The sequence below is a fragment of the Microcebus murinus genome, chromosome 12 (assembly GCF_040939455.1).
Source record: "Microcebus murinus isolate Inina chromosome 12, M.murinus_Inina_mat1.0, whole genome shotgun sequence".
NCBI classification, from domain to species: Eukaryota; Metazoa; Chordata; class Mammalia; order Primates; family Cheirogaleidae; genus Microcebus; species Microcebus murinus.
This window is the reverse complement of record NC_134115.1, coordinates 7934213-7958391: the sequence shown is the minus strand read 5'-3', so window position 1 is coordinate 7958391 and position 24179 is coordinate 7934213. Positions and strand designations below refer to the sequence as shown.

The window sequence follows — 24179 nt, the reverse complement described above, 5'->3', positions numbered from 1 at the left end:
ATGAGCATAGTTTTGCATTTTACTAGTTTCTTTGCAGAATCATTTTGAAATTATAATGGAAATAGCATAATATGGATGGAAAATTCATCCCTAATATTGGCTGTCAGCAAACAAATTATGAATCCCATTGTCTAAAAATTGATAATCCTTCAGAAAAACCCTTCACAGAGCAACTGTGAAAACAGAAAATGTCAATCCTCAAAGTTCTGATTGTTTTCTTTTTTTCGTATTCTGAGGTGTGCAAATCTGACCAAAGTCGTTTCAAGACATTGAATACACAGGATAGATTTTATAATAATCCTAAGGAACAAATTATTTTAAAAACAAATAAGGCGATATATGGAAGACCTATCATTTCAAAGTAAAAGGTTTAGGAAACTCTAAGAGGGGTAAGAAGGAAAATGTCATTCAATTTTTTAAATAATGCCAAATAAAATTGACTACAGGAAATTATTTGCCAAATTATGAATATCATATGACCATTTATGGTTTAACATTCTATATGCAAGATTTAATAATGCTAAGTTATTCAAGAGCAGATTTCCATAAATTATATACATGCTAATATTATGAATGCTTTTGAGTTTTTATTCATACCATAATTTAATCATGTTTACTATGAAATAGATCAAATGTGTATATTTAGAATAATATTATTAATTTTTTTCTCAAAAATGTAAATAGTCTATTACATGAATATACCATATTTTATCAGTTTTACTGTCCCATTTTGCTATTGATAGTCAATTTTATTCTTACTTTTATTTTTGCTATTATGAAATTTACTTTTATAAATATTTTTTAAAATGTCTAGCTTTTCCAGTGAAATTTTTTTTGCATTTTCCTTACGTGTATCTATCTAACTGAATTCACCCATTTGTATAGTAAACTTTGGGAAACACCAGATCTAACCACCATTTTCATCAGCATAAGCTGGCGGTTAAGTTGAACTGATGCACATGGACCTAAAATAGATCATTTCTTCACATAGAAACAGCGTTTGGTCCAGCTAATAGTCATTACTAATTTTAGTGCATTAAAGACCACATGATCCAAATTCTTCTTGAATGCTGTGTGGTACATTGAAACAGATATAATAAGTCTCTTTTTTATTTTCTCAGGAAATTTACTTCTTGGGATATTTTTGTTAATATGGTTTCCTATGAGACACAGCATCACTAAGAATCTAATAATGAAACAAAAAGTTTAACATTAATCCTGTAATAGAGTTTTACTGATAACTTTGTTTTATTGGTATGTTTCTCCCTTTTCCACTATCATTTTATATTCACCCAGAGAAAAGAGGTTTAATGAATAAAGTACAGTATTTTCTCCCTACCCAGCTTACAAATTTAGCTAAATATGTATAGCTGCAGACACTAATTTCCTTCCTACAGTATAATATCAACCACTGATTGAAACTAACCTACCCATCTGTATACTTTAAGTCAGTGTAAGAGCAATCCTTTTCAGAGAGGAAGAATATGGACTGGTTTTTAAATAAATAAACATAATAGATCAGGTTTAATAAAAACAAAACAGATGAAGAAAAATACTCCATCAATTTCCTAATGCCAGATAAATGAAATATAATATTTGTACCAAAGAAAACTTGAGAGAAACATTTAGAACAAATCATTAGTGGACATGGATTTCTAGATCCCACTAAATTTATTATAGTAGAAAGTTTAATTCACAGATGCAGACTTCTCTTCTGGACTGTCATTTGTTCATTTTTTTTTCTTTTCCTAGTCTGAGACATCATTTTTTGAAGTGTTCTTCAAACAGCACCCTGCACTTAGCAGGTTGTGCATATATCTTGCATTATTTGTATTCCTGTCTGAAATTGAGGATGACTGAATGCCAAATTATTTTAAATTTACTTTATGGAATCTTTCTGCTGTTCAATACCATAGCAGCATGATGGTATTGATGTTGGGAATACAAAATTAACTTATGTGGACAATCTCCACGTCTTCCTTGTGGGAAACCTTGCCAGATGGGGAACTTGTAATAACACAGTGCTGAACTCCATAGTGAAGCTGATCCTAATAATTCTCTTCTGGTTGCAATGACATGAAATGACAATTTTCTTGGCATCCTCAGTTGATTACACAAATGAAACAAACCTGGGTCAAAATTTTCTTGGTTCCTAATATTTTTATTTGTTCGATTTCATAGCTAAATACATGGAGTACTTTTATGATTAGAACTTGGCCTAAAAGTTTTCATAACTTTTTCCTGGGCACCTGGATTTATTTTAGGTTTTTTTCCTAACAGTGAGTTACTAAATTCATTTTATTTAGGAATAACCTATGGTTTTCCTATGGTATTCAGGAAACATCATATGGTAAAAAGAATATTAGCAGAACTGTGGATATTGCTAGAATTCATTGGTCAAAAATGTTTATTGAATTAATATCTTGTTAGTTCTTATCCTAATGAGCTTAATCACCTTAGTGTTTAGGGCATGCAATAAAGTCGAATTATACAACGTATATTTTCTATCCTATCCTTCAGAGGGTTCAATACCATTTAAACTTATGTTTCTTTCTTAAACATAACAACATAAAATATTTTAGCATTCAAGCTTTTAAAAAATATGGCATTGAATTTTCAACTTCCAAGTCTCTGTAAGGTTATGTATAAGGTTTCAATAAGCTAAAAAAAGTCTTAAATATGTTGGAGGCTTTTATTTTAGAAATAAAAAATAGAAAGTATTAAAATATTGAAGAGATAAAGCTTCAGCTATGAAAATTGAAATCTAAACACAACATTTAATTTTTGTGGGAATTTTTAGTGAGGAAATCAGAGTACAGGCATTAAGAGGATACTTCATTGATTCCATTAAGGGGAATCTTCATTGCCTGTACTTTTGAAATTGTACGAGTGTTTAACAACATAAGGTCAAAGAGAGATCAATGAAAAACATATAAGTACAATGGGTAAATTCTACAATTCTTTTTTCGTTTAATTAAAATCCCAGAACAGTATAAAGGACTCAAGCCCCAAGTGATAAATATTGATGTATTGTAATCATTCTTTAATATCTAATATTTAAATGACTAGAAAAATAAAGTAAGACATTATATCCACAAGTTTTAAAGAAAGAATGTGGAATCAACATAAGCAAGCTTTTTTTTAAAAATAAGGCAAAAAATAAAATTTTCAAAAACAAATATTTCATAATATATAATTCAATTAATTATTAATTCAATTTATGATGTCTTTGGCATTAAGCAATTATGAACTGAGGTGCCTCTTTCACGTGTGTATACTAAAATTAAATATTTACTTAGATAAGAGGTAGACAAACCTTAGCTCATGGCTTATTATTATAATATAGGCCCAAGCAAAAAATTGTTTCATATTTTTAAAGGATTGTAAAAAATAAAAAAAGAATATGCAACAGAGACCATTTGAGACCCACAAAACCTAAAATATTTACTACCTGACCTTTTATAGAAAACATGTAGATATCTGATTTAGACAAATGACTTGTAATTTTATTTTGTATTGATATGACTCTCTGAATAGCTGTCTTTAAATATAAAGGCATTTTCCAGTTACTGTGCTCTTTTTCTTTTCCTTACTCATTTTTCAAACTTTGAATCAAAGTTCCATTATTAGGTTATATACGGTAGCTCCTAGAGGGTGGTAGCAAGTTCACGTCTCTAGTTTTTTATTAATATATGCTTGGACTGATGTGGAGGTAATATTGCTTAATTTAAGTCAAAGTCATGCCCACGCCTATACTTCATATAAAAACTATTGCCCTTATGAAAAGCCCATAAAGAAAACAAGGTTGTAAACATTGCCGTTTGTTATTATAGGGGAAAGGCCTTGGCCCTCTGAAAGTTTGCTGAAAAATCAACTGGTTAAATACAGATTAATTGGCAAAAAGGCATATAAATTTATTTCATGTATACAAGGAAGTCTTCAGAATAAAGACCCAAGATACAGGGAAATTTGTCCATTTTTTTGTTTAGGTTCAACAAAGTGTGGACAGCCATGTAGAACTATGACTGTACAAAAAGGGTGTGATCTGCTAATAGAACAAGGAAACCCAGCAAGGCATGTCCATCTAGGTTCTTCTTGACCTCTCTAAGCATGCATCCTTCCTTCTGGGTATTGAGCACACGCTCTCTGGAGGGTCAAAGAAGGTACGTCAGATAATTTCTTTCTGCCCAGTGTTTACACGGAAAGGCAGAGAGAAAGTTAGAGTAATGTTTTCAGGCTTTATGGCTGGCTTAGGGGAAAAGGAGTTCTGGTTTCTGCCTGCCTTGGGGAAGAGGGAGTGTAGTGTCTATGGTTAGTGTTGGGCGAGAATGGAACTGTGAGACAGGAGAGCAGGGGAAAGTCAGAGGAAAACTTTTGCTTCTGAGGTCTTCATTTTGGGCTATTGTTTTCTGATCCTCAACATAATTTAGATGAAATTAGTTAATGGTGTGATGAATGAGATGAAATAATCAAATGTCTATTTTCTTTCTTTCTTTTTCTTTTTTTTTTTTTTTTTTTTGAGACAGAGTCTCACTTTGTTGCCCAGGCTAGAGTGAGTGCCATGGCGTCAGCCTAGCTCACAGCAACCTCAATCTCCTGGGCTCAAGCAATCCTTCTTGCCTCAGCCTCCCAAGTAGCTGGGACTACAGGCATGCAGCACCATGCCCAGCTAATTTTTTTCTATATATATTAGTTGGCCAATTAATTTCTTTCTATTTATAGTAGAGACGGGGTCTCGCTCTTGCTCAGGGTGGTTTTGAACTCCTGACCTTGAGCAATCCTCCCGCCTCGGCCTCCCAGAGAGTTGGGATTACAGGCATGAGCCACCACACCTGGCCTCTTTTTATTTCTAGAACATTCTAAACTGCTCATTTTTATCATTACGTACCATAACGGTGTGGTGGGTCCTGTTACTGTTACCTGGCAATCAGTGGGCTCACTGCCCTATGCACATTGAACCAATACCAAGCCACCAGGTTTTGAGAAAAGAAAAGCAAGTGAATCGACTAGAAAGGACACAGGAGAAAACGCTCAAAGCTGTCTCCCTGATCTGGGGGCTGTGTCGAGATTTGTAAGTGTAGGGTAATGAGGTGCGATCGCGCTGGATCCTGCCACAGAGTGATACCAGGGCTTGACCTGATTGGATCCTGGATCCTGCCATGTGGTCTCCAGTTCTTAATTCAGTCACTGCTCCTCAGACCAAGCACTTAGCCTCTTCTGCTCCTGGTTTCACATTTGGTTCATCTGAGCATGCTCAGGTGACCTGGGGGCCCATAGCAAGTGCAAAACAACTCAAGACTTTGTTACAGAAAAGTTGAGCCATATTGGTCTGATGCAGTTACACTATTTTGGGGGTTATTAAGTTGTTAACATTAGAATTTAGTCTTTGGTGATATATTTCACTAAAGCACATAATACAAAAAAAAATTACTACAAAAGAAAATCTATGTATTTCCGCCTAATCAGTATGAAAAAAATATGTTTTTAAATATTCCCAAATGCACACACATGACAACAGATAAAAACACCTACAGGGTAGATAGTTAACATGTTTTCGGTAAGTGAGAGTACCCAAATACATTTTTTAAGTAGCATTTGTCACACTTCACAAATCCTGTGTATCCTAAATAAAATATGTGCTGTGATTTCAGTTATTTTAACTTCCATTTTAATTTCTTTCACTTATACTACATGACGTTAAAATGCCCTGTTATTTTTTTAGATAAGATTTTTTAAAAAGCCCAATAAAAATGGGCAAAAGGTATGAACAGACCTTTTTTCAAAAGAAGATATACAAATGGCCAGGAAACATATGAAAAAATGCTCAACATCACTAATCATCTGGGAAATGCAAATTAAAGTCACAATGAGATACTACCCTACCCCATCAGAATGGCCATTATTAAAAAGTCAAAAGACAATACGTGTTGACAGTGAAAAGGGAACACTTATACGTTGTTGGTAGGAATGTGAATTAGGACAACCTCTGTGGAAAACAGTATGTAGAATTCTCAAAAAACTAAAAGTAGATCTACCACTCTATCCAGCAATCCCACTACTAGGTATCTACCCAAAGTAAAATAAATCAATATATATAAAAGATACCGCCACTAGTATGGTTATTGCAGCACTGTTCACAATAGCAAAGATATGGAATCAACCTAAGTGTCCATCAGCATGACTGGATAGAGAAAATTGGTATGTATGCACAACAGAAAACTATTCAGCCAAAAAAGGGATGAAATCATGTTTTTTACAGCAACTTGGATGGAATTGGAGGCCATCATCCTAATTGAAGGAACATAGGAATAGAAAACCAAACACCTCATGTTCTCGCTTATAAGTGGGAGCTAAGCTGTGGGCACAGGGGGACACAGAGTGGTGCAATGGACACTGGAGACTCAGAAGTGGGGGTGAGAGGGGAGCCAGAGGAGAAGAACTACCTATGGGGGAACACACGCTATTTGGAGGATGGGTACACTAAACACCCAGACAGCACCACTGTATATCCTTAAAACTATCAAAATCATAATTAAAAATAACAAAATAGAAAAACTCTTTATTTTGATGTGCATTAATTCCTGTTATAGGAATTCCAAATCTTCATTTTCCCCCATACTTTTTATTCTGAATTCCAGATATAATCTTATTTTGAGCCATCCTAACCTGTGTTTCTCCCCACCTCTCTAGTGACTGGTGCAGCCGTGTCACAGCATGTCCAAGTGCATTCCTCAGCTGTCCCTAAACTAGGGGAAGCAGCGGTCTTCGTGTGATAAGAACTTTGGAATAGTGTTGTCATAGTTGCTGCTTTTGTCCTGTGTTTATGTCTCCGTATTCAGGCTGTCCGGACAACAGCTCTGGCTCCGGATGTAAAGGTCCCCTCCAGGGGTTCCAGGGCTGCCTGAGGCGCATCTCCATTGGGGACACAGTGGTGGATCCCATCTCTGTACAGCAGGGGGCGCTGGGGCGTTTCAGTGATCTCCAGATAGACTCTTGTGGCATCACAGACAGGTAAGGGCTATCTTAGGTCACCTTAGCGTACCTGTTTTCAAAGTTGTTGTTTTGTTTTAATGGTAGACAACTGGAAAATAAAGCATTTCACTCTCTTTTTTTCCATTATCATTCCAGAGGGAATGAAATAATCATATTTACAATGAGGATTAGAAAACTGCAATCTTTAATTGAATAAATAGCATTTTTCAAATGACAGTATTTTATTAGAAGATATATTCCTTATGAATTTTAACTTAGTATTATTCCAGGTTACTCAGTTCATGGTTATCAACCAGCTTTTGCAACCCTGCCCCCTCAGGTGGATGACACTTCCCTGGGCGTGGCAACCTGACCGGTTGCTGCTTTTCATCAGCCACCCAATACTACCCCTTCTGCAGAGAAAATTAAAAGCAACGTGTCCTCCTAGGAAAGTTTGAACTGCAAGAGATGGATGAATATATGTGCATAATGACATAGACTCCATGAAATATGGAGAAGACAAAACATCTAATTTATAAAAATTAAGTATTATAACCACAGTTAGGCAGCCATATGTGCCATATATTAATATTTATAGTGATTTTGGCTGAAAAGAAACACTGATTCACACCTGGAAAAACAACATTTCTACTTATGATATGCCTTAGTGCCATCCCTTTGGTATCTACTTTCAACAAATAGATAAATGCTACAAATTAAAAAATTAAGAAGATATTTCTACATTTCGTAGTCATTTCAAACCTTTTCTTCTTCTTTGTGTTAGTTCTAAACTGTCAAATTATCATCTTCAGCTAAACAGGTTGTAATTCACAAACCATACTTAGTGATATATATTTTTTCATTTTAATGTTTATTGGTAGAAATAGATCTTCAATGCATATTTTGTGTTTATATAAATTCTACATTCTCTTAAAGGTTTTTTGTGTTATTTTAATTGGAGTTTTTTGGCCTCCAAGTAAACTTAGTAGATTATCTACACATTTGATTTCAGACATTTTTTAGATGTTAAAACTAAATTTGAGAAGCCATGCGTATTGTATACCTTACTTAATAACCCAAAGCATTGTTTGCACTTTCAAATATGTTACAAAAAGGCAGAACTCAAGTTAAATAACCTATATGTTCTAAATCTTCCATTTCTAAATAAATACTTGTTTAATATTATATATCGCTTACTGTATAAGTAAGATTGTCAGATTGTCAGAGACACTTCAGTAAACTATCTCTATTTTTAAATTATTTCTTAATCCACTTTCTCTCAGAGATGATCTTGCCAAAATTAAACATTATACCATATGTAGTATTATCTCAAAAGCTTAAATAAGAATCAAACTCATTAAAAGAACATAATTCCTATTATGTAAAAAAGTAACTCCTATGAACTTCGTTTATTCAACAACAATTAATTTTCCCCTGTGAACATCATGTTGATTTGTAGGAAAAAATTAATTCAAAGATGAGGAGTGCATAAAGTAGGAATTTGTCTAATAACTCTCAGTGTTGGCCCTGGGAATAGAATTCTTGGCTCAGGCCTGGGACTACGTTCCCCAGCCATCCCGCACCAGCTCAGGGACCCCAAGCCGTGCCGTGGTCGTAGGGAGGGTAGCTGGGGAGGCTTCGGCTGCTCGCTCAGTGCAAAGCTGCTCTCCAGGCAGGGAGCAGCCCCCACTCTGCTGTCTGTGGATCCAAGGGAGGTGTCCCATGGGCCCGCATTGGCAGTGATGAGAGCTGTCAGCTCAGCTGTGATGCAAGTGTGATTTACACTGCATGTCAGACATTGTTGTGAAACCTTGTCCATTACTCACAAAATATGCTCCGTCCACGGTGTATCTGTTATGAGAATATATCCCAAAGCTGCCTTTACCAGAAAGGACCCGCGCTGCCTGTTTTGTGCATGAAGCTCAAAAAGTAAAGAAAACTAATTTTTTTTTTACTATTAACCACTTTGGTACGAGCTTCGACTATAGTCGACAGCCACAGATGAACGCGCACAGCAACTTTAGGCGACAGCTGTGATATGACTTTTCTAATTTTTCATTTATCAAGATAAAATTGTGAACATTTAAAAATAACGTAATGAAAACATATATGTATATGTTACCTATTCTGATTTACAAGTAAAGCTGCCTGTAAAGTAAAACAAGCTTTCAGTGCGTTAAAGCTTTCCTCGTCACACAAGAGCAAAACGGATCCGTCGTCCATGCACAGCACAGACTATGGGTGGGACTGTGAGTGCCAGCTGTGGGCAAGGTTTCACCGCTGGTGAGTGCGCTGCTGAAGTGGTTAAAGGCTTTTCTATTTTAACCCTAAAGTTTCAGGAGTTACATTGGTGTTTAATTGGTCTCTAAGATCCCATATTTTTAAAGGGATTCTAAAGTGTACCCCAAGTTACTTGTAAATATGTTCAACTAAGCATGTGTATGTGAGCCACAGTTTAACTTCAGCCACAGTGTGTACAGTGATCATCTCAGATACAGGTTTTAAGAAAGCACTTTTAAATTCTTTTCAAATAGGACTACAAACAGAAGTTATTCACTATATAGAGTCTCTGTAGTAAAAGTCTAGCTCCCCGAGAATTTTATAAAAGAATAAAAATTAAGAAACTTTGGTGCACAAAATGAGGTTCTACAGAATTAAAAGTAAAGGACCTTTGCTACTTCCTTTATATTCAGGTTGAAAATCTCAAAAGTGCTGAAAATGCACTTTTAAGTATCCTGAAAATAGGCCTGTAAACATCTATTAGCTTTTGGTTGTTCTTAAAAAAAAACAAAACTATTTTAATTCACAAAATAGAAATACATGTCATTCAAAATCAAATACCAAACTTAAAAATCCTACTTAGGGACAAATATGGGAGTATGACGTTATCCTTTTTAATCAAGATTTTAGGCTAAGCAAAAAATAGACAATTGGCACTGTTAATGACAGAGCCACAACTATGACTGTTTTGTTTGGACAGGTTTGAACTTCCAATATCACCTCTTAGATCAGACTGCTATGATCTTTAGGTGAAAAAGCCTAGTCTTACCTTTGCCCTATATGCCATGTGACAGAGATTCCCATGGGGCTTCTGCTGCCCGGATCCCCTAGAGCAGGGGGGCCTCCGTCTGGTCCCCGACTGTCGTCAGCCCACTCTCCACACCTGCCCCCTCCCTGCGTTGGTCCCCTCTGTGCTGGCTGCCTCCTCTACCACGGGTAAATGTTTCCTAATCCATACTGCACTTAGTTGAAAAAATTAGCATATACTTACTGATATTCTCTTGATCATGTAGAAGGTCTTATTCCAAAATATTTTTAAGTAAAATGACACTATCCCCATTGAAAGCAAACAGCAATGGTTTTTAATCTTTTAAAAAAGTTGTGGAATCTTCAAATCAGGTATGATCTTATGATGTCCCACTATGTTAACAAGGAGTAGGAAGCAGCGGAGGAAGAAGAGGAACAGCTGTTTTTTAAAAACAGTGACACTGAAATGGGCCTCCCCCACCCCAGTCTCACCGGACCCCTCCTCCCGGCAAGGGTCTCCTTTAGGTCAGTCCGTGCAGGCTTTGCCACGCCTGGGGGCCCTTGAAACATTTGAAAAGTTGGGATTCTGATTGTCCATAACGATTCTTCCCCCAAAGCAGACTCAACTCTCATCAGCCTCACGTAATTAGTCAGTCTCCACCCCAAGCTGGGCGGGGGAGGGCGGCATTGCAGGGGCCAGGATGGGGTGCTGGGGACCTCAAGGCCAGGGGGGCTGTGGGCTTTTCTGCCCAGCCCTTCGGTGCCCTCAGGGGATCCCTGAAGGGACCCAACACAGGCCCTTGGGGCTTCCTGTCACCTCCACACCCCAGCTCCTGCCCGGCCTTTCTCCTCAACCGCGGCCTCCTGCACAGCCTCCCTCCCTGGCCAGCCGCAGAGGAAGGGCGGTGGCCTTTAGACCTGCCCTGGGTCTCCCGCCCTTCGCCCCATTCTCAGCACGGAGGAGGCGGGCAGAGGCCGAGGCCAACCCCGCTCGCTCCATGCAGTCCGAGGCGGGCGGAGGCGCTAGGCGGGCGCCGGTGAAGCTTCCCGGTGCGGCACCGCTGGCTAGGTCCACACCGGCTGGCTAGGTCCACGCCGGCTGGCTAGGGCCACGGGCGCAGCCGCCCCTGCCCCTGCCCCTGCCCCAGCCCCTGCCCCTGCCCCTGCCCCTGCCCCTGCCTGTCCCCCTCCCCCTCCCCCTCCCCCTCCTCCCAGCAATCCCAGAGCCAGGCGTGCTGGGCAGCCGCCAACCTCACAGGGGGCGCCACAGAGTCCAGGGAACTCTGGAAGTGTGAGACCTCCAACTTTGCTCTTTTTCAAGATTATTTTAGCTATTCTGGGTCCTTTAAAATTCCCTATAAATTTTAGGGTGGAGTTTTCTATTTCTGGAAAAAAATTTTAAAAAGCCATTGGAATTTTGATAGGCATTGCATTGAAACTGTATGTAGATTGCTTCGGGTCGTATTGACATCTTAACAGTATTAAGTCTTCCAATAACAGATTGCTCCTTTTAAATCTAAAAGGGGACAAGATTACCTCAATTAAATGTTCTTCAAATTCCTGAATCTATGTTGCTGTGTGACTGAGATGCTCCTGTTCCATTTCCTCCCCTGTCTCTCCTTCCCTGCCTCCCGTACTTTCCTTTAAAAATGCCCACAATGTAGTGATGGAGCATGACAAATTTTATAATTTTACGTATGTAATTCATTTTGCTAGCCACATGTGAAGTATCGTTGTGTCACTTGGGGCAAAAAGAAAAATATGATGTTGAAAATTCAGCTGTCACACATACATAATAATCAGCTCCATGCTCATGGATATATTTATCTAAAATTTATCAGTATGATCAGAGAACCGTGATGGCAGACCCAGTAATTGCATGTCATGTGGAATTTTCAGATATATGCTGTTTTGTCACATTAATCTATTTTTAGTAAATAAACACTTAGGATGATTGAAAAAGGGAAATAGTAGTTGTGTCTGTTTTCTTTTAGGTGCTTGCCCAGCTACTGCGAGCATGGGGGCGAATGTTCCCAGTCGTGGGACACCTTCTCCTGTGACTGTCTGGGCACAGGCTACATAGGCGAGACCTGCCATTCCTGTAAGCCTCAAGCCTCATTGTTCTCATTTCCATCATGATTTCTTTGTCATTCCATTTCCATTAGTTGTTGATGTGTATCTGCATATTTGAAATCATGCGAACACATCAGATGAGATATTTTAGCACCTAATTAATTTCTCATTTATTTTTAATCCTCCAACTCATTTAATACAAGGGTGTTGAGGTAGTGCACAGACACATGTGGTACTAAATAGGATAGAAAACAGAAGCTGACAAGCAGTGGGAAAATAAGTGTAAGAAAATGAGATACAGTCAAGGGTAAACATTAAATTAAATCAAGAATGTGTGATATAACATCTTGTTCCATTGCTTGATTTGGAACATACTTTTAATTCTGAGAATCTTTTCAGTCAAGGAGAGATGAAAAAACAATCAGTTGCCAGGCTCTCAATGTTAAATGTAATAATATTAAAGATTTTTTTAAAAATCACGGAATGGGAATGCTACATGATAAGGTTTTAAAAGAGGCAATTAGATATCAGCTAGAAACTAGAGGATCCTTAAAGTCTCTTTCAACTGTGATTTCTTTGATGATGATTGCAAAGTTAATAATTACAAAAGTATACATTTATTGAGTACTTACATATGCCTGTCCTCTTCTAGTGTTTTGCGTGTATTAACGCACTTAACCCTAAAGCAGCTCTAGGAAGAAAGTACTGTTATTATCTTCATGAAAGAGTTGAGGACAGAAGGAGCTTAAGTAACTTGATCTGCAGCTAGTTGGTGGTGTGATAGGAGCTGAGCTAAGGAAGTTGGCTCCAGGATGCCTGAAGGGTGGTCCTCAGCCCAGCGAGCATCAGAACCACATGGGGACTTGTTACAGTCAGGAATGTCAGGTCTCACCAAACCTACTGAAGCAGAGTCTATGGGGAGGGGGCCCAGAAGTCTGTTTTAACCAACCTTCTGTGTGCTTCTGACGTTCAGTGAAATATGAGAACAACGTCTAAGGGATGTTGTATTCTAACGCTTCTCCACCGCCTCTCCTGTATTAAAGACCGTCTGTCTTTACTGAAGAATCATCCTCTGTGTATTTTAAAGACCATGCCATTTGATCGACATCTTCAAGAAAACGGAGTAAGATACAAAGTCCTCAGTTCTACCACTGACTTGCTCACACTGAGGTCCTACTTGAAACATTTAAGAACTCTTCCATTGGACTTATTTAATTTGATTTTCACAAAAACTATAGAAGGAAGGCAAGGTTGGGATTTTTAAAAACTCACTTTACACATGCAAATGTAGCTAAATGAGAATCCTATACTCCCAGCTCTGAGGTTCTACAAAAGATCTGGGCAAAAAAGAAGAAGACTGTCCATGGCCAACTCTGTTACGAATTAAAATATCAAGCATGATCTTAGTACTAAAAGGGTTTTTGTCTGTAAAGCCATTCCACTCTTTCGAGGAGTTGAGTGGCCTCTAAAATCAGAGGCTGAATGTCTTGAGAAGGTCACAGAGCTGGTGCAGTGGCCAGATCTTGTACTTCTGTGTGTCTTCCATCCTCTGAGCAGAGTATCTTACACAAAGCAGATGCCTCATCCTGTATGTTGCTAGACAACCCCTTTGTGTCCTCCGCCACACCCAGCATCATCTCTTACATGTTGTGTTTAATGAATGAGTCATGTTAATGCATGGTTATTCACTGTAATCAAAACACAATGCCACACAATTCAGAAGGAAAATATCAGAAGATTGAAAAAACAATTCAAATGTCAACCTGATCTCATAATTGGGTTGACTCTGTTGTGGTTTTCAAACAGATGTTCTAAGCAAAGGTGGAATTTTACCATGCCATTGACCATGAGGCTAGATTGCTACACCTAGTTATAATAGGCTATTTTTATTTTGGACAATTATACAATTAGTACATCTCTACATTGTCATTTAAAAAGTCAAACAATTCACATAAAGCAAAAGTTCTCCTAATTGCCCCCTCAATATTTGTTCCCTATCTAAACCTACCCTGTACCCCAAATCTAACCATTGTTATTAATTTGAGTGAATCTATTAGGCATTTATAAATATATGTTTCTACTTAAGTAAATATATAATGAGTGACAAAAAAAGTAAAGAATTACAGAAAGGCAATCCATCCTATTTATGTCTCCATCTTCTAATTGTGAAAGGAACACGATTGATTTGGGGCAATTTATTGTGGAACAACTCTTGTTTGACAGTCGGCCACATTTACATTAGGGTTGCTTAGTTTTTAGATTTTTTTCTTGCAAAGAAACAGTTCTCTAAATCTCTTATTTGGTGAAATGAGAGAAAAATAACTCCCATGCCTGTCTTTGGGTTTTGCCTTAAGTGTTTGAAAACATTTTTTCAATGACTATTTATGAAAGTAAGTGTGGATAATTCAGTCAAGGTATAAATGTCCTTCTTTTAATGGCATATATATTTTCCTTTCTCTTTCCCATATGATTGATGGCTGCTTTTTCCTTATATTTCATCCATTTACTCTGTTTGTCCTCCCCAACCTTGTCGGTAGAGATGCCAAAATGTGCTGATACAAGTGAAGCTGGTACTTACAGCTCTAATGAGAGGGTCCCACAAGGCTGGTGTCCCTCATGTAGCTTCTTTCAGGAGCCATTATCATCCTTCCGCTTCTTCATTGTGTGCTTTCCTGCCAGCCAGCCTGTTACCCTGCTAATCTTCCTTGTAAACTTACGCTAGACATTAACATGGCCATCACCTGCACATGTTAATTCCATACCTTGCACTTGGTAAGGCATTTACTTTCACAATAAAAATATTGAATTATTTCAGAGTAAGTTAACATTATATAGGAACATCTTTCACGAAATTTTTTTCTCTCCTGTTTTCAATTTCAATTGTCTTGAATTGTCATTTGCAGAATACTTAAGGAAACTTCTTTTTCAAATCAATTGTAAATATTTTCTAATGAAGAGAGTTTGCCAGTTTGTAAATTATATTTATCTCTTTAAAATACTTATTTGTAGTTTGCTTTTAAGTAAGCAGAGGGTATAATTACTGCATAATTTAACATACTTTACAGCATGCTTATTGGATAGTACCAGATTATTTAGTTATGTTAAAACTAATGTGCTTCAATTATTACAGGTAGAAAGAAGGTTTCTTCTTTAATTACAGAACTTTATTCTTAAGTATAGTTGCCACAAGTTTAAAAAGAATCATGCTTCAACAGCACCTGGGATTCAGATTCACAGGTTTCCCTATAATACCTTTTCAAATTTTTTACACTGTACTTCAGAATTTTCATGCCTCACTGCTTAAAAGCAAGAGAAAACATTTGCGTGGAGAAAATATAATCGCTAGACATTACCAAAAGGCTGTATTGAAGATGGTATCACATTCCCTTTGCAACTACATCTTCATTTTTCAACACCAATACACTATTTCCTTCTTCCCCCAAATAGAAATATATTATACACAAAATATTTATTCAGCACTTTATAGCATTCAACATTTAAATACATTGACTAGGTAATTTCCATCTTTGTTAATAAAAATACATTTAATTCTTAAAATGTCATTTTTTTCTTCCATCTAATCAAATATAATGTCATATACATTACTAAAAAATGATGTTGGGTAATATGTATCATATGTCTGTAATTCAGAAATGGAAATCTTTTGGATTCTAATTAAAAATATTGGGGGATTCACTCCATTTCGGATGGATGTTGTTCTCCTTCAGCTCTCTACCAGCAGTCCTGCGAAGCTTACAAGCACAAAGGGAACCCTTCTGGGCTTTACTACATTGACGCAGATGGAAGTGGCCCCCTGGGACCATTTCTTGTGTACTGCAATATGACAGGTATGTTAATAACCTTTAAATGCATTTATCTGCTGTTTACATATACTATCACAATAGACCAAGGAAAAATTTACCTAGTGTCAGTGCTATTAAAACATGCCATTTGATAATTGTGTACTTCTAAGTAGATGTATTAAATATGTACTTATTAATTTTTTGCCAACAAAATTTTCTTGTATTTTTTGTTTACCTTGGTCAGATTATAGGCAAGATTTGATGCTCTGCCAGGGCATCCCTGCAGCTTCTACTCTTCTCCTAATATATCTGTTCACATGCATCACAATAATATATAAAGCTTTGATTCTATTATTTATGTGTTTTCTAAATTTAGAAAAAAACAGAAGTCTTTAGAAGTGCTAAGAAATAATATATATTAGCGTGTTATGTACATCTTAGATAATTTAGTGATTTGTATGGCATATATTTTTTTCATGATTGAAGTAATTTGATTCTTTGATTCTGTTATTATAAAACCACTCCTGGTTTAGATATTATTACAAATGAACACAGCTTGATTATAGAAGATTTCAGTAAAATTTCTCTTAGACAGTTAAATTTTTACAGAAATTTGTTATTACCTAGCTCTTCCAACTCTCCAGAAAGTGGAAATATGGAATAAATAGTTCTCATCTATTGTGCTGAGAAAAAGTTCCAAAGTTTCATAAATGTGGACAGTAATCAAATGGGTCAGAAAACACCAAGAAAAAATAAAACAGACAACTGAAACTACATAGGAAATAAAAATGCTTTGGCAAAGATTGCCAAAAATATTAAACCTTCTTAGGGAAAGTTCAGAAAATTCAGAGCCACCAAAATTCAGAAGTCCTGCCAAGAGATTCCAACTTACAGTGAGAAACCCCATTAAGTGGTCTTGGCAGAAACCAAAGAACTCAACCAAAGTCACAACCAGGAAGAAACTTTGTGGTCATCATTCTAAGATGAGGAAACCAAAGCTTAGAGAATTTGGTTAGAGAAGTATCTACTGACAAAATCTAGTTAATGACAGAGGAGTCACTAAATCTGGTCTCTTTTCTTCCCTAGAAATGGTCACCTTCTCTCTAGATGTTGCATTGCCCTATAGCCAATAAAATATTCTCTAGTTGTGCAAATCAAGCAAAAACAATTATAAAATGTGCTATAGTCAAACCACTATTGCAATAGATTTAAAGAAATGTATATATGGTAATAACCTTCAAAAAACAATGGTTTCAGTCCAGCATGGTTGGAGCTTACAACAAAGAAAAGGCTGAACAGGCTGAAAAATTGACAAATCTTTTTGGATGCAGCAGAGAAGTGAGGTCACAGAGCAAACCTCTGCCCCCTAAAATTACCTCCCAGGGCGGCAAAAACATACAATCATTACTTATCCCCATATGCAGAAACCTTTGGGGACACTAGTCTCAAGGTAGAAAAACCTAAACTGAAAGTGATGAATTGCTGCATGCTCAGTGTGGACAAGTCTGAGACTAAAAACTCCCAGGGACCCAGTCATAGAAGAGTCCCTACACTTTTGTGAGTTTCACCTCTAGAACCTTGAGAAGGTTCTCACAGTGAACATCGGAGAAAAAGCTCTTCATGCTTCCAGAAGAGGAGATGAACAGGAACCATTCTGAAGTACACCTGAGTATCCTATGCTTCTTAACAAGGCCTTACCTCAAGAGAAAAATATTTTACCAGGACCTAAACTAGTGTTTTTTTTCAGAGCCTAACCTACCTGGAGGAAGGGAAATACCCAACTCCAGCCCCCTCTAGCCATCAGATCCCACCTGGGCTGAGAGCTGAGAAGCACTTGTGAAGTTCACAGCCCAGAGGCACAGGTTCGCTAAAAGACTGAGACCTAATCATAGGCTATAGAATGCTTCCCTTCCACACATCTTACTAACATTACGAAAGGCCTCTTTGCAGAAGTTACTATTACCTAGTACATCGTGTCTGGCCATCGTGTTCTGTTTGAGGAGACAGAACAAGCATCAGAAACAGACTCAGGTATGGCAGAGATGTTGGATTTATCAGAAAATTTAAAACAACTATACTGAATATGCTGAAATCTCTAATGGATAAAGTAGACAGCATGCAAGAACAGATGAGCAATGTGAGCAGAGAGACAGAAATTCTAAGAAAGAAGGACTGCTAGACACCAAAACCTCTGTAACACAAATGAAGAATGTCTATGATGAGCTCATTAGTAGACTGGACTCAGCTAAGGAAAGAATTTCTAACATGGAGGTATCACAAAAGAGACTTCCAAAACTAAAAGGCAAAGAGGAAAAAAAAGGCTTAAAGAGACTTAACAAAAAAAAGATCACATGTCAGAATAGTGGTACAACTATAAAAAGTATAACATGTGTAAAGAGAATTTTAGAAGGAGAAGAGAGAAAGGCACATAAGCAATATTTGAAGCAATTATGACAGAAAATTCCCACAAATTAATGTCAGACACCAAACCACAGATCCAGAAAGTTTAGAGAAAACTAAGGCAGTATAAGTGCCCTGCTAACCCCCTCAAAAAATACACCTAGGCATATGTATTCAAACTGTAGAAAAATCAAAGGAAAAGAAAAAATTTCGAAAAAAGAGGAAAAGAAACACATTACCTATAGAGGAGCCACAGTAAGTATTCCATCTGACCTCTCTTCAGAAACCATGCAAGCAAGAAGTGTGGAGTGAGATATTTAAAGTGTTGGAAAAAAGAAAAAAAAAACTGCTTAGAGTTCTGCACCTTGCAAAATTATCCTTGAAAAGCGAAGACACCCTTTGTCAGACAAAGGGATCAGTTCTCCAAAAAGATATTTGTGTGCTCCTAACAACAGAGCACTGTGGATCTTGGTGGATCTTACTTTCTTTTTTCTTCCTGAGCACATGGGAATGGGCATACTAGATGCTGGCTGGGGATTCATATGCTATATTGAGCACATTTTATTATTTAAATACAGATGATCCCCAATTTCTGATGGTTCCACCTATAATTTTTCAACATTGTGATGTTAAAGCAATACACATTCAGTAGAAACCATACTTCAAGGACCCATCTGACTGTTCTGTTTTTCACTTTCAATATAGTATTCAATGAATTACATTAGATATTCAACACTTTCTGACTTCATTTCCTCTTCTAAAAAGAAAAAAAAAAAAAAAGATATTCAACACTTAATTGTAAGATAGGATTGTAAGATGACTTTGCCCAACTGTAGGCTAATGTACTTGTTCTTAGCACATTTAAAATAGACTAGGCTAAGTGTATTAAATGCATTTTTCACTTATGATATTTTCAACCTACCATGGGTTTCTTGAGATACAACCCCATTGTAAATGGAGGATCATTTGTGCTACTAATCCCAATCAAATCATGAAGTTAAATTAGCTTAATTTCATCAACCCAAACTCTGTAAAATAATTTTAAAAGGTTTATTCTAAGCCAAGTATGAGTGACTGTGGCCTGGAGCTATGCCCAAGAAACCCTGAATAAGTGATCTTGCCATGGTTGGGTTACAATTTGGTTTTATACATTTTAGGGAGACAGAAAGTCTTAAATCAATGCATGTAAGGTGTACATTGCTTTGGTCCCCAAAAGGCAGGACATCTTGAAGTGGGGCATTATAGGTTATAGGTGGGTTTATAGATTCTTTGATTTGTAATCTGTTAAAGAAATGAAGCTTTGTCTAAAGGCCTGGAATGTTTTAAGTTAAGATAAGGAAGTCTGTTAATCAGAGACAAGTCATGGAATATATACCCAGACTCAAGTGATCTGTTAAGTCTGCAGTCCCCAAGCCCCGGGCCTCCGACCAGTACCAGTCCATGGCCTGTTACGAACTGGGCCACACAGCCCAAGGGGAGTGGTGGGTGTATTTACAGCTGCTCCCCATGGCTAGCATCCCTGCCTGAGCTCCGCCTATCCTCCTCCATGCCCCCCAGCCCGCCCCCTCCATGGAAAATTATCTTCTATGAAATCAGTCCTGGGTCCCAGTCTTTACTATGTTAAGTAAATGGATGACTTGCAGGTGTGGTTTAAGCTTTGTCTTGCATAGCCATAGGCCTGTTAATGAGTTGCAAAGGATATCTCCAAGAAGGGAAGGGGGCATGAGGAGGGGGCATGAGGGGCACGTCTGACCTGCCTTCTCATGGTGAGCAACTTAGCTTCAGGGTATTTCTGGGTTCCCCTTGGCCAAGAGTCCATTCAGTCAGCTAGGGGGCATTGAGATTTTATTTTAGCTCACAGTTTTCTAAATTGGATGGTTATTTGAGCGATCACCTAATACTGTGGGCCCCAACCCCTGGGCCATAGCCCGGTACAGGTCCGTGGCCTGTTAGGAACCAGGCGTGCATCTCTGCCTGAGCTCCGCTTCCCTCTGCCCCTCCACCCCACCTGTGGAAGAACTGTTTTCCATGAAATGGGTCTCTGGTGCCAGAAAGGTTGGGGGCTGCTGACCTAATAGTCACCCTCCTTGTAGGCCAATGAGGCAGGCTCCAGTGAGTCAGAGCATACATGTTGTGTCTGCTCAACCACACCTCTGAAACCCTTGCCACATTTGACCACTGTTAAAATTAATTTCCTCAGGTCCAATTCAGGATTCAAACTATAGGAATCATAAAGTATGTGCTTTTCCATTAAAATGATGACTTAACATTTTTAGGCTTTTCTTCATAAATATAATATACGGGTTATAATTAGAGACTCTTTAAGATCCTTCCCAGCTCCAATATGCTTAGAATCTATTAAAATAAATTATGAACAATTAGAGAAACATAACAATTATATGTGTTCTTCCTTGAGTCTTTTACCACTGATATCATAAAGATTAGTGACTTAAGTCGAATTTTATAAACACAAACATATATCACATAATGTCCCCATATTACTATTCTGCTCTTCAGAAAAAACAATTTTACAGATATATTCTCAACACTTCCCTTCTCAGTACTGAGGACGTTCTCTCTGTCTACATTTTAACCATGTGTACTGCCATACTGACCGCCAGCCCATGTGAACTACGCAGGACCATCATTTCTCTCCCACTGTATGGCAAGCCCTGAGCACCTGACAACAAACGGCACGTGATCCCTTACCCTGGGTGCCTACCGTGGTGTCCTGTAAGATTTCTGTATATTTCAGTCAGTTGATAGGAGAAACGTGAAAGTGAATGTAGAGTAGATGATGTGCAGAAAATAATGCCAGGTTTTAAAAATTCTAAAATTAAAAAAAAAATCTAAGTTGGAATATTATAAAAAGAAGAATCTATGGAGCGGAAATTGCTGTAGGACATTTCGAGCCTTTTTTGGTGAGTACAGTGAGCCAAGTGACCGATTAATTTAAAATTGCATTTGTTATTTAAATTCACAGATTCTTTCTATACCTGCTGCTCATTTGTGGGCACTAGGTCTTTGCTCTCCATAACGTCTGTGACTAAGCAGATATTCCAGCAGCACTTCTGGTTTTCTTGTCCCTCTTTCCTTGGATTTCTGTTTTTTGTTGTATTCTTGCTATGTTAGGAGTGTGTAAGCACAGTAAGGCTGTCAAATTTGTCTCATGCACATTTAGCAACCAAGCCATTAAAAATCTTGATATGTGAAAGGGTGGGAGGGTGATTTCTCAGTGTGAAACCTATTGCATTGTCTTGACTTTTAATTCTTATAAAAATCTCCATGAGAATGTTACCCAGTCTCTCCAGGTAGGAAAAATCCTATAGGAAATGTCCATTGTACTAAATATATCTTTTTAGAGGTTAAAGGACCAGATAGCACCAATGTAGTAGAATCAAGATGACTTGAAGTCAGCTTCTCTTCCACTGACTGCTGCATAATACTGCAGGTATTTGTGCAGTTGGTGATGCTTTACACTGCCTGAATCACTTTGGAGACTTCAAAGAACCCAAGGTGTGTTTCTTCACTTATGAGATTGTGAAGTTGTTTATTTTTATTTTATCAAAACAATTAGGATTACTCAAAGTGACAGAAGTACATCAGAAATTATGTCAGCAGGCAGATGTGGGCGCTACCACCTGGAATACGTCAGTGAGATGCTCAAGGCCGGGACTCTGCAGTGCTTGATTGAGAAGCTGACACAATTAAACAATTTTATAGAATAGAGCTGATTCTTATTATATTCCGCCAGCATGTGGCTCACATCATACCAAAATGTGTCTTTTATAAATTTATTTGCTAATGAGAGAAATAGATGCACATACAGATGAGGAAAATACAGATAATTTTTAAAAAATGTACAGGCAATCACAGTTTGCCCTCATGCTTGCGTAGACGTAAAAAAACAGTTTTGAGAACTAGGAAGTCATCGCTCGCATTATATGCTTTTAGACGTGATGTCCCAAAAGTCTGAACATCAGTTCTCCCAACATACTGTCTGTCAGAGGCCGAGGTCTGGCTAAGTCCATCGTTACACAAATCCAACCCTCAAAATCGCTGCAAACATGAATGATATAAACTGCAATTAAAAAGTTATTCAAATAAAAGACCGTTCTGCTCTGCGCACTCCCGCTGGCCTCCAGCCCGGTGACGCGCCCTGTTTGCCCGGCTTCTGCAGCGGACGCGGCGTGGACGGTGGTGCGGCACAGCGGCCCGGACGCGGTGGCGGTGCGAGGCGCGGCCCGAGGGCGCCCGCGCTCTGCGGCCTCCTTCGCGTACGCGGCGGGCGCGGGGCAGCTGCGGGCCGCCGTGGGCCCGGCCGAGCGCTGCGAGCAGCGGCTGGCTCTGCGCTGCGGGACGCCGCGGCTCCCCGACGCGCCAGGTAAGGGCGGCGCGCGGGCGCGGGGGAGCCGGGAGGGAAGGCCGGGAGGGAGGCCGGAGGGAAGGCCGGGAGGGAAGGCCGGGAGGGAAGGCCGGGAGGGAAGGCCGGGAGGGAAGGCCGGAGGGAAGGCCGGGAGGGAAGGCCGGAGGGGAGGCCGGAGGGGAGGCCGGAGGGAAGGCCGGGAGGGAAGGCCGGAGGGAAGGCCGGGAGGGAAGGCCGGAGGGAAGGCCGGGAGGGAAGGCCGAGGTCGTCCGCGTGGCGCGCAGTTCGAGGCCCGGCCGTTCTCCCGCCCCTTCGGGATCACAGAGCAGTCATTAGCGCTCTCCTGACAGTTGGTGGACGTTCAGCATTCACGTGCAGGACTAGTGGCGTGTTCTTGTGGTTTTTATTCAAGGGGAATTTTGCTAATAACATTATGACTTAGCTTTCTGTTGGCAACTAGGACGTGGTGGCTAACCCAGTTGTTTTCCGAAGACCAGCGGGAGCCAGTAACGCGTCCTCCTTGCTCTTCTCATAGCCTACTTCTAAATCTACGGATGCCACTGTTTATTCACCAGACCTGCCACCCCCACTTTGGTCGAGCATGAAATATTTACGGAAGTCATGACAAGATTTTTTCAGCTGGTCTCCCATTTTTCCCAAATTATCCAACGTATATCTTTATCTTCATAAATGCAAATAACCCTTAGGAAGCTCTGTTTGCATCATAACCCTCTTCTCTTAAGTCAAAGGCACGTTTTTTTCTTCCTCTTTCCAAGAATCCCCACAGTCTGCTACAGAACTCCCCACTGTCCCCAACACAGGTGCCATATGGTTTACTGCAAATACTTTATTGTTAATGATAGTTAAATACTGAAGTTTGCCTTTCATTTTTTAAAATTTAACAATCAAAAGTAGTATATGTTAGTAGCATAAGGAAGCCACTTTTTTTTCTTTTTGAGACAGAGCCTCTCTCTCTGTTGCCCAGGCTAGAGTACCATGACGTTAGCTTAGCTCACAGCAACCTCAAACTCCTGAGTGCAAGCGATCTACTGCCTCAGCTTCCCCAGTAGGGGACTACAGGCATGTGACATCACGTCCTGCTAACTTTTTCTATTTTTAGTAGACACAGATCTCACTTTTGCTCAGGGTTCAGGATGGTCTTGAACTCCTGACCTAAAATGATTCTCCCACCTTGGCCTCCCAGAGTGCTAGAATCACAGGTGTAAGCCACCATGCCTGGCTTATGGAAGCCACTCTTAAATTTCACGGTTAAATTTTCAATCCACAATCTTTCATTACGTTGAAAAGTGGTGTGTGAGTCTCATCTGGAGGTGGCCTGGCCCACGCCTGTACTGTCTTCCCTAATCTGCACCTCTCCTGGCCAATTGGTCCCTGGAATACACCAGACCATGTTCTTCCCCAGGCCAGACGTTTTCTACCACTTCCTCCACCTGGATGGTCTCCTCGCTGCCTGTCACTCTCTTAAATCTTACCCATTGTGCAAGACCTGGGCGGTCCCTACTGGAGTCCCTTCTCAG

General features: G+C 39.0%; 1 protein-coding gene across 1 annotated transcript in view; it reads left to right on the top strand.

Moving 5' to 3' along the window:
- The window catches only part of LOC105881341 (contactin-associated protein-like 3), a 201165-nt gene that overhangs the window by 121259 nt on the left and 55727 nt on the right, over positions 1-24179 (top strand). The window contains exons 10-13 of the mRNA XM_020289234.2: positions 6840-7011; positions 11994-12100; positions 15801-15920; positions 22456-22659. Of these exons, the coding sequence (XP_020144823.2) occupies positions 6840-7011; positions 11994-12100; positions 15801-15920; positions 22456-22659 (603 nt within the window). The remainder of the gene's footprint in view (positions 1-6839; positions 7012-11993; positions 12101-15800; positions 15921-22455; positions 22660-24179) is intronic.